At 46.4% G+C, this 11657-nt stretch overlaps 1 protein-coding gene across 2 annotated transcripts in view; it reads left to right on the forward strand.

Annotated features, from left to right (window-relative positions):
• Window positions 1–8451, forward strand: part of CORO2A (coronin 2A) — a 58675-nt gene extending 50224 nt beyond the window's left edge. The window contains exons 7-12 of one of the 2 annotated variants that reach the window (XM_033173337.1): window positions 75–179; window positions 459–555; window positions 3191–3303; window positions 3411–3501; window positions 4991–5250; window positions 7050–8450. In XM_033173337.1, coding sequence (XP_033029228.1) covers window positions 75–179; window positions 459–555; window positions 3191–3303; window positions 3411–3501; window positions 4991–5250; window positions 7050–7181 — 798 coding nt within the window. In that variant the 3' untranslated portion in view covers window positions 7182–8450. Of the gene's footprint in view, window positions 1–74; window positions 180–458; window positions 556–3190; window positions 3304–3410; window positions 3502–4990; window positions 5251–7049 lie in introns of both variants that reach the window. The other variant, XM_033173338.1, reaches the window with a different exon arrangement.
• Window positions 8452–11657: the final 3206 nt, after the last annotated feature.

An 11657-nucleotide genomic window follows, 5' to 3' on the forward strand; every position in this document is an offset into this window, starting at 1 on the left:
CTTCTGGAACTGCATTTGTTGTTCTTGTTGTGTTTTGCCACTTTATAGCTGTAGTTTCTGGTTTCCTCACGCAGGGTGACCTTTCCGTGCCTTTAGTAGAGGAGGATGTGGACGGGTCCTCGGGTCTCTTGTTTCCTTTCTATGACTCGGACACACACATGCTGTATGTGCTGGGCAAGGTGAGTTCTTGCCCTTGCTACAGAGTCTTAAGTATGTGGGCAAGACTATAAATAAAACTTGTGTAATAACTAGATCCCCATGTATGGCTGTTGAAACCGCTCTCCACATGGAAACGGGCATTTGAGCGAGTTAAGAACGGTGGCAGGATTCTTTAGCTGAAATGTCAAGTTGATCGCCTGGGGACCATGAAATCTTTTCGCCCAAATAGCATGTCAGGAGCCAAGCACACCCTTTTCTTGGATACAACACTGCCCTCTTGTCTCTCACATTATCTCTAGGGCGACGGGAACATCAGGTACTACGAGATAAGTTCGGAGAAGCCATACCTAAATTACCTGATGGAGTACCGCTCCCCTTTGCCCCAGAAAGGAATCGGTGAGCTTGCAGCCATTTTCATTGCTGGTGATGTGCGATAAAGGGGTGTCCGCGAACAACCGATATGGCAAGAGGCAGCTGGTCATGGGAAGATAACGGGCCTCGGTCTGTTCCTCCTTCCCTTCAGTTTTGTCACAGCTGTGCAATGTGGCTGAGGTTCTTCCTTTCTCCGCTTCCCTTTTGCCACTGAGGGAATTTCAACAGAGAACTATTGCTTTACTTCAAAAATGCCATTCTAAGAGGCCTTTCTTTTCTTTTTTTTCCCCCTCCACTCTTTAGCTGTGTACACAGCATACAAAGCATACAAGGCTCCCCCCCCCAAATAATCCCGGGAACTGTAGTTTAGCTCTTCACAAAGCTACAATTCCCAGCAGAGTTGCCAGGGGGGGAGCAGTGTCTTTTAACTGGGCTTTAAACACATGGTGTGCATGAAGCTTCCATCTGAATATGCAACTGCACCATAGAGCGACCATTTTCTGTTTCAAGTAACAGACCTCCTTCTCTGGGGGTGCAAAGGGGAGGGATTGCTTGGCTATAGCCCAGCCGAATCCTCGGTCTCTTTAAACAGCCCCCCAACTGCAGAGGAGGAGGTTGTAGTGTTGGCCAGTGTGGTGTAGTGGTTAAGAGCGGTAGACTCGTAATCTGGTGAACCGGGTTCGCATCTCCGCTCCTCCACATGCAGCTGCTGGGTGACCTTGGGCTAGTCACACTTCTCTGAAGTCTCTCAGCCCCACTCACCTCACAGAGTGTTTGTTGTGGGGGAGGAAGGGAAAGGAGAATGTTAGCCGCTTTGAGACTCTTTTGGGTAGTGAAAAGTGGGATATCAAATCCAAACTCTTCTTCTTCTTGGCATTTTCTAGTTAAAACGCTCAGCAGAAGTTGGAAGTTAATACAGTACTGAATCTCTGTTGGAAGAGCACACTTTGCCCTGGATGTAATTACACGGAGACTCTGAGTTTAGGAAAATAAGAAACTTACTTTTATTACAGGAAATGCATGTTTGACAGAAAAGATCCTGGTTCTGTGTGTCTAAGGTGGAGGTGCCCTGAGCCATGCTTGCTCTAGCGTTTCAGCAGGAGAGACACAAAGAATGTCTCCTCTCTCAAGGAGAAAGCGAAGGAAGAGGAAATGAGTAGGGTGTGTCATTTTAGGGGGTGAAATCAATTTTTGCAAATTTATTCAGTGAGAGGGTCTTTAAAATATGTTTTTGGGTGTGAGGAATTCAAACCCACTATTCTTTTTGTGATCGGAGAATGTTTAGCTTGGTACGTCTATGTTTGGTGAAGAAGCACAAAAACTGCTTTTGGAAAACCAAAGAGTTTAAATTTTACCTTCTGAAAATGTCAGTTAATGCCTAATAATAATAATAATAATAATAGCTACAAGTACTTAGTCATTTTTAATGATTACTATGCAGTTTGACTTCCCAAGCAAAACTGAATAGCTCAGTAGATTAGAGCATGGTGCTGATAATGCCAAGGTCGCAGGTTCAATCCCCAAATGGGACAGCTGCATATTCCTGCAATACAGATGATCCTCAGGGTCCCTTCCAACACTACAATTCTATGATTCTAAATTATATTAACATAATCAAAAAATTCTTTTGAATCCCCAAGTCATACTACAACTTTTCAGAACCCCTCATTTTGGAATTTGGAAGTTGAAAAATTCAACAAGCCCTAGGAAATGAGATCAGCAACCCTAAGAGGTCTAACTCCTGAGAGAAGGTCAGCACCGATTAGGTTGGAAAGGAGTCTAAAACAGGATCTTCCAAGTTTCCACCCACGCTTTCCCAAGCAAACACATCAGCCTCCACTGCAAGCTGAGTTGCATCCCAACACTTCTCAACAGTAGCTCTGGGCTTTTCCTGATGCAAGTCACCTCTCACTTGCTACTGTAGATTTTGCCACAAAACAAACGAAGGGTGACAGGAGAGTTTCCCAACTTGTTCCCTGGTGATCCCACATCAGGTTGGAGACAGAGGCAGCAACGTTTAAGAGGAGTTGGATGGGAGAGGAAAATTGCACAGAGAGGGAAGCAGTGTGTTCTGTGATAGTTGGAGAAAGACTATGTCTTAAGTGCTGGGTGGGAGGTAAAGGGGTAAGAGGATAACCCCCCTCCCTGCTCTTTGTTTTCCCCCTCTACAAGTCTCCCTGCATGTTTGTAGAGGAAGAGGAGCAGCTGGAGTTTTAGGCCCCATGTTAAGGACCTCATAAGTGCCTCCCTCGATCAGTGGCCCGTCTAATCCAGCATCCTGCTTTTGCAGTGGCCAACTAGATGTTGTGGGGAACTTGTAAGCAGAAATGGAGCTCTGCACTTGTGCTTGCTCACAACTGGTATTCGGAAACTTACTGCCTCCAACAGTAGAGACAGAACATGGCCATCATGGCTAGTGGCCATTGACAGTTTTATCAATGCCACAATCATTTTGGCTGCACTTCTCTGAACCTTTTCCAGCTTTTGGAGGTCAGGCGACGAGATCTGTTCACAGTATTCCGAATGCAGTCACACCACAGATTTGCATAATGGGATTGTGGTAATTGCCCGTTTTATTAGCAGTGTTGGCCAGTGCATGTCTAGTTTCACGCTGCCATAACACTTCTCTCCCCCTCCCCCCCACTTCCCCGGTCTTTAGGTTTCATGCCAAAGAGGGGTCTGGATGTCTCTTCCTGCGAGATCTTCCGATTCTACAAACTGATCCCAGCCAAGTACCTGATAGAGCCGGTGTCTATGATAGTTCCGCGTCGGGTGAGTGAATCTCTCCTGGCTTTCGCCGGGTGGCTTCTAAACAGGGCTGCCTTGGGGGGGGGCACTTGCTCAGATGTAAGCCAGTGTGCTCTGGTATCTCTCTGCAGTCTGAATCGTACCAGGAAGACATCTACCCGATGACGGCTGGAGCCCAGCCAGCCCTGACGGCACAAGAATGGCTAAGCGGCAGTAATAAAGGTCAGTGAGACCCAAAGGGCTTGAATCAAAATGATGTCCTCCTCTCTCTGGTCTGCAGACCTAGAGGATCAGGTGAATGACACACCTGTAGGAGCATTGCTAGGTTTGAGCGGAGACCCTGCGTAAGATGTCCTGCAAGCGCCAACCTCCCATATTTCTCACCGTCCTCCCCACCTCCTGCCTGGCGTTGCTGTTCCCATGGTGACAAGTGCTTTCTGTTGAAACCACTTGGTGCGACTGTAGACTGCTGGGATAGCTCCGTCGGTCGAGCATGAGACTCTTAACCTCAGGGTTGTGGTTTCGAGCCCCACATTGGGCAAAACATTCCTGCGTTGCAGGGGGTTGGACTAGATGACCCTCGTGATCCCTTACAATTCTGCGAAAGGTGTGCTCCCCTGCCCATCAGCTGAATGGTAGTATGAGCACACGTTGCTCCCACTAAGGAGCTCATCATAAGCTCAGTTGTAGCCATGTTGGTACCTACCCAACACTGGACATCAGTGGATGACAGGTATCGGGCAGGCAGATGTGGTTTAGGGAAAACAGCCTCGTGGGCCAAAGGAGGCCTAGCAAGCCAAATTTGGCTCATGGACTGGAGATTCCCTGCCCCTGCTTTAAGCATGAGCAACGTTGAGACATGAAGCTACAGAAATATAGGTCCTGCACTGCTGCAGTGAATGTGTAAATGATCACCTGAGACAGTCTCTTAAGGCCTGAGTCCTCCTTGGGAGTTGCATGCAGCAGCAGAGGCCTAGAAGGCCTGGGTTGACTTTCCTGCTTAGCTCGCTGAGGAGCTCTGGTGCATGGAAGAATCATTCTCTTTTGGCCTAACCAAATAAATTGTGCAAAATGAGGGGGGGGGGACTATTTATCGATACATCTCCCAGGACCAGTTTGAGGGCAAGAGTGCGATGGCACCTTCACCCACACTGTACCGTCGCCGGTTGAGGGCCCCATTGCACTTTGGCCCTGAAAATGAGGGAGGAGCGAGCTGCTGGGGCCGATGCAGCTCCTTTTTCCCTGTGTGCCGGGCGTTGGTGGCAGAGGGACTTTCTCCGCTGCCAGTGGCCGTGTGTGGAGGAACGAGCTGCATCGGCTTCGGCCCCGAGAGGTGCTGGGGTGAAGCAGCCGCTGCTCCACCGACAGAGCTGAGGCAGATTCACCCTGGTGCCTTACGGGGCTAGGCCCATTGCAGCTTGTTCTTCCCTCTGCTTTTCAACATCTCAGTGTATCACTATATCAGGATGTTTGGCTGGTGATACACCGCGATGTGGAAAATCTGATATCGCCCAGCCCTAGTCGTGTGTACTTTTCTCTAGTGCAGAGTATATCAGTCCTCACAGACATCATTACTGGAATGAGTAAAACCTGCTTATTTCTGTCATTCACTGGCTTGGCTCTAAAAACCTCTGTGAGTCTTCAGAGTCTGTTCTGAAATCCTCTGACCTTCCTGATCTTTGCGCCAAATGCTCCTTTCTGTTGCCCGCAGGCCCCATCTTGATGTCTCTGAGACCAGGCTCCGTCATCTTGAACTCTTTGCCGCCGCTCCCTGCGAAGGAGGCAATGCTGGAGGCCACAGAGCCTGCGCAGCTCCGGGCCAGGGTGGCAGACATCATTGAAAAGCCAAGCAGGGTGCAAGAGAGATGGGGGTACTGGAATGCCGAGGAGAGGGGGCCAGAAGACAGGAAAATCGGGCTGTCGAACGGTTTTGATGTTTTTGAGTGTCCTCCGCCCAAAACAGAAAACGAGGTATGATTGTCTGACAGAGAGAAGAAGCCTTGTTGGCAAGTCAAGATGAGCAGTTTAAAGTGGGTGCTTAAGTTGGAAGTTGGCTAGCTGGGAGTCCAGACCAAGGAAGGTCCCCTTTCTCGGGGTGCGCAGAGCAATAAAAGGACGTGCCCAGTTGGGCAAGGTGCCAATATGGCTTGTTCCTCCCTCTGCATCTTTAAACTGCTCCACTGAGGGGTGTGCAGCTGCGCTTGCCTCAGTCGAGCAGTTGAAGGAGACCCCAGGCCAGCGCTGGCTCCCTGCAGTGAGCAGTTAAAGGAGCCCAGATGTTCCTCCCACTTGTGGGCAAGCTGCAAGAGCACCGGGGCTGTCTCAGCTGGGGAGGGGGAACCTTCCCAGCTGAGCTCCGCAAACAAGCTGCATTGTCCCAGCCTGCAAGCCTGGGTGAAACCTCCTCAGCTCTCGAGGTGAGAACTGGGGCAATTTCACCTGGTGTCTCGCACACAGAGGCCAATGCATCTTGTTTTTTCAGCATCACAGTATATCGCCAAACCGCAATGTTTGGCTGGCGATACACTGTGATGTTGAAAAGCTGATATCGACCAGCCCTACGGGGTGGGGTGGGGTGGGGTGGGGGGAGGCACTAATATTTTTCAACCCAAGACCAATATTCACTGTCTGCCAGCCCTCCAATGGGACCCGTGCACACACAACCTGCACATATATCACACCTATACAGAGCCATTCCACCTCCCAGAACTGAGATAATTTCATTACTCCAGAGCAGGGGCTTCCAAAATGTGGCTGAGCTTCATTTATGTGGTCTGTGTTGTGTCTGCTAAGGACGGCAGGCACAGCACCTGCTCCGTCATTCTTAGAAACTGATGGTCCATCCAGGTGAGCGGTACGTGTCAGAAGTGAGTGGGGGGGGTGGGGGTGGAGGGAGGCCATTGAATATTGTGGAGAGGATTAGCAACACAAAAGAGCGAGCAGGAGGAAGCAGCGAGAAAAAGTCAGTGTGGAATTCTAACTGTAATGCAACAAACGCAATGCAAGAAATAAAGTATGATTAAAGATCCTACAGCATCTAGCACAGTGAATTACAACTCCTACAGGAGGCAGAAAAATCATTTAGTGGTCCACCAGGACCCTCTCCAATTTTCAAGTGGTTCATGGGGCAGGGGGAGGTTTGGGCACCACTCCTTTGGAGGAACTAGCATATCTTAAAATTACTAATGAAGGCTCATTAACTTTGGCATACTTAGGGAAAATTGTAAAATTCTCGAGCCTCTTATATACTGAGTTCTTTCCCCCTCGTGGTGCGAGATGCCTGAAACCTCTCCCATCATACCCTTGGGATCCGTTTTGGCACGGCTACGGCTGAACAACCCACCAACATTAGGAGCAGGTCAGAGTGCCCGGGAAACAGAAAATGATGTTTCACCAGCACTTGGGAAATATCAGAGCGTTCCTTCCTGTTTCTGGAGCACTCAATGACTTGCTCTCAATGGCTGTGGTTTGCTCAGCACTGCACAAGCTGGGGCAACCCAGTCAGATGTGCAGGGTATAAAATTATTATTATTATTATTATTATTATTATTATTATTATTATTATTATTATTTAATTACTACTACTACTATTTAGCAGCTGCACTCACCTTTGGGGCTGCCAGGGCCTCTTAAAATGTCTTACCAGAGTCACGAGTTCGTCCACCGCTGGATCTATACAGTTTCAAATAGATGTCAGACGGTAAAAAATAAAATAAAAAATTGTGGTGGATATAGATAGCATAGTGACTTGTGAAACCTCTGCTTTCCAGCTGCTGCAGATGTTTTACCGGCAGCAGGAAGAAATCCGGAGGCTCCGCGAACTGACGATTCAGCGGGACGTGCAGATCAAACAGATGGAGCTGGAGATTAAAAACCTTCGCATGGATTCAGGCAGGTTCTGACGGGACGTCCCTTGGCAGCCTTTGGGAAGGCGGTTCAGACTCCAGGACGGTGGTTGCCTCCAAGTACTACTGCGGGGAGATTTTGCATTAGAAGGACTTGAGATCTTATAGGCAACTCATTGCCTGCCTCAAGTGCCCATTTTCTGGAAGCCAGAGGCCGCTGGGATTCTTACAGTTGCTTTGTTTACTAGCCACCTTCTTCGAACCAGAGAACGAACTGGTTTGAAAGTGGCCCCAGAGTCACTCTGGGAAGTCTCAGTGTGAAGGCAGAGGCTCCAGCAGCTCCCCTGTGCCTGTGTGTGCCCGGTACTTCATTGAGGAGCAGCAAGGGAATCTTCCAAGTCCCCGGTGCCCATCTGAGCTTGGCCATGTGGTGGTTTTGACTCATCCAAGCTGCCCAGTAATGAACCGTTGCAACATGAAGGCAAAGTGGCTCAGGACTCTTCCCTGTTCCCCCCCGGAGCTGAACAGAGCAGGCTAATTCTACACTGAATTACTTTTGTCTCTCTCGTGGTCGATGATGGTGGCGGGGGGCATGTCTTAAGTCATCCGCTTCCCTTAGTTTTATGGGTTTTCCTTTGCAAATATGGTTGCACTCAAGAGGTGAGGAGCAAAGAAATGGGAGTCTATCATCAGTTAGTAAAGGCAAAATCAGGAATGCAGGTTTGTTTGGTTATAAAGGGAAACTAATTTCAAAAGCCAAGCTTTTGAAAGGGATGTTTCATTGTTGAGCCTTGTGAAGCAGACGTAACCAGAGCATATCTGCAGCTCCTGTCTATACACAGTCATCTTCCAACTTCACCCATAATATTTCCAGAGGATCACTTCATGCCTTAAGCCAACAATAGACTGAGGACCAATTCTCTGAACTGGCTTCCTTCCAGTTGCCTCAAACTCAACCTTCCACTAGATGCTTCTTCCCTCGGTCACTTTTCCACTGAATATTGTTGCCAGAATTAATATGGGACATTGCAGGGCAGTGTCCAGAAAGGAGTTTAGACACCCAGTTTCCAGCTCATCTTATAGAATACTCCGTCCTTCCCGGTTTCACCTGGTTCCGAGCCTGTTTCTATGATTATGCTTTTGCAAAATCACAAGGCTCTTCTTTCAAATGGTTTCCCATCTTCTGCTCCGATGCCTACGACCAATGCTTTGCCTGATCTTCCATTGCCTGCTGATTCCCACACAAGTCTATGCAAAGCACTGCCACCCATGTAATTGTCCTTCCTGGTCTCGGGACTGACCACTTGAAATATCCAAAGACTGTGAAGCCCTGGAATAGCGAGGGGATGAGTCTTCTGGCGGGATACTTTTAAAGCACTTCTCCCCAAGTCTTGAAGGTTAAGACCTGTTGCTGAAAAACAAAAAAATGGTTGGGCTCCTGCGATGCCAGGAGCTGGGGATTGAAGAAATGCAAGCAGCCCTACTCATGATAAAATCATAAAACCCCCATTGCCCTGGCTAGTTCGGGAAAACTCGAGAGTTGTTCAGAAGTGAGAGCAAGGGCAACACTGATGAGCACACCCCAGTCCGGTCACTGTAACGCCTCTGATGTCGGGGTTAAGTAAGGCTGAGCCTACAGTGCTTACATTCTTCTGTCTTGAGCTAGATTTCCCCCCTCTATTCACTTTCCTCATAGCTTCTCAGAAAGACCAATAATTACCAGTTCAAAAAGCACTCCAAAGGCCTGTTTTTAATTGCAGCAATCCCCAGTGGCTTGATAAAACTGTGCCCAGGCATGCCTCTCCCCATCTTGCTTTTTTTTTTTTTAACCATAGCATTAGATCTGCCAGTGCTTGTTGCTGGGAGTAACGCCTCTCATATACTGTACTACCTATAGAAGCAACAGTGCAGTTTTGCCTGGATTGCACTATTCAGATTGTTGGGAAGAGGGATGGATAGTTCCTGTGTATACAAAGTTAACATATCAAGAATCTAGCCTAGCTTTCTCTTGGACAGAACTCCTTTTCTATGTGCATATGCTTATGTAGGGAGAGCATTCAGGCAACCCCCCCCACTTCATTTTGAAGTGGTACAAGCCCAGAAAAGCTGTATTAATTGTGGCTTTGCTACTCTGGTGGTCAGAATAGTGCAAGAGGCATTATGAAGCCTGTAGGAAACTCAACCTTACTTGGATACCAAGCTTTTACACTTTTAAACTTTTACACCCATTGCTCGTGGACTTTTATCCAATCCTTTTAAAAACTAGTGTCTCCACACATTATTCCAGATGGCTGTGATCTATTAGGAACTTTTAATAGTCATGCCGACTGTCCATTGGACAGTCTAGATCATGTTGTCTCCCAAATGTGACTAGCCATTATGTTCACAGTCAGGGCACAATGGCGATATCCACCCTCTACTGCTAATCTCAGAGATTTTCTCTCTCCTACCCACTGCCACTAAAAAAAGCCGAGTGATCAGTTTTATCTAGCTGTTGCGAACAGTTTATTGTTGCAGTCCAACAGCATGAGACTGCTGTGTAGCCTTTTTGCTGGTTGACAAGGGGGACTGAATCCAGGTTCCTGTTCCCTTATCCCAAACAACTGATGAGCAGGGATCCAGCATTTATTTTTAATCGATTGTACATACATAGGGATGGGAATAGGGCACCATCCATGCAGAATCCGTTGACACAAGCTCTAATACCTCCAGCTAAGGATACATGTGCAGATAGTCCCAACCAGGATGGAGAAAAATGACACCTTGTGATCGTTAGTCATACTTAGCGTAGACACATTCATATCAATGGACAAGTCAATTAATTCCAGTGAGTCTACCCTGATTATGACTAATGCTGGCTACCACCCCCTGCAATTTGTGGGATTGCTCTCTTTCCTTGTTTACAATGCAGAATAAATTATTTAAAGTAGTAGTCAGCTAAGGCAAAGCGAAAGTTAAGTTTCAAAGTGTACCTTTAAATGATTTTTTGCTTGTTTTTATGCTTTTTTTTGTTTTTATGCATTTTATCCGATCAACAGACAGCAATGTTAGCCATCTATCAAGGGGATTCCTCAATCCTAAATGTACTTGAAAAAAATTACTGCATTATGTTTACTGGTAACCTTTCAGAAAATGAGTAATTCAGCACTTGAAAGTTATTTTTTAACGTATCACTTCTCTGTTCTATGTAAACCATGGAGATGGTACATTTTAAAGCAACACTTTACTCATGTATGTTGGAGGGAGAGAAATGAAAATATCTATACAGTAATAGCAAACTGGTTATGCTTTATTAAACAGTGCCTAACTATATTTAATGATTGACAGTATTATTCAGTTTTTTGTTATCTTCATTTAAAAGGAAGTAAATCATTCAGAATACAGTTGCGGGGGGGGGCATACCTGAAAGATATTTGACTGGTCACAATTGCACAGGGAATGATCCAGCCAAAGTTAAACACTCTTAACAGCTGATTGGTTTCAGTAAGAAAGTGGACTCAATGGGATTCAATCCTGAAGCCAAAACAAATATCCAAATGTATCACTCTTATCCAGTTAGATTCCATGCCAGCCATGCAACCAAGTCCACAAAAAGCTAGTAGCCTACTACAGTTTTTACTAGTGCTACCGATCATGCGTATCAGTGCAAGTAATCTGTGGCACATCAACAATATGAGAAACACACTCTTTATTCTTATATGACTGACAAGCTGCCTGTCCACGTAGGCACAGCAAGATGGGGAATCATATGCACAAATAGTTTTAAATAGAAGGTTTCCCACCCACTTGGGCTGGATTCCTAATACCTCTTTGAGAAAGAAGAGTAGGGAAGCTGGCTTGTCTCCTCCCACCCTGTCAAAACAGCCAATTTAAAAAAACATCGTTTCAAGAAGAAACGCAAAATGGAGTAGTAATTTTCTGTTCACAAGCACCTCTTTTCTTAAATTGGCTGATAACCAAGATACATATGTGATCTAATATATCACTAGCTCCTGTGATATACTGTAACCAAGGAGTCTCTACTACAATTCCAGAGGAGCACAGAATGTGACACAGGGCACAGAATTCTGCTTCCTGAGAACCTCAGCTTTCAATCAAAAGCAAAAGAGACAGGCCACTAGGCCTAGTGCATGCAGATTATGTTTTGAAACTACAGGTGCCTACAGAATCTTATCTCCCAGAGAGGTAGCTAAATATTTCCCGTGGTCAGTAGGTGAAGTTTCAGTGCACTACAGAAAGCTCCTTGCCCCTCTGTTACTAGCAAAACCAAAAATATCTACACAAAACTGCATACATTTGCATAGTTTATACAGGTTACAGAATGCAGCTTTTGATTTGGAATTTGATTTTCAGCATATACATATACTGGGCAAAACAGTCTCACTCTTTTATTTACTGTTGCTGTATCTATCACTACCAACAGCATATAAATATGAACATTAGTTCCAAAGAGATGTATTTCCTGATTTATTTATTTATTGTCCCTTAGCCACCGGATCCCTTTAAACTCTTTGATACAGTTAACTTCAGAAC

Source organism: Lacerta agilis, chromosome 16 (assembly GCF_009819535.1).
Source record: "Lacerta agilis isolate rLacAgi1 chromosome 16, rLacAgi1.pri, whole genome shotgun sequence".
In the NCBI taxonomy this organism is placed as follows: domain Eukaryota; kingdom Metazoa; phylum Chordata; class Lepidosauria; order Squamata; family Lacertidae; genus Lacerta; species Lacerta agilis.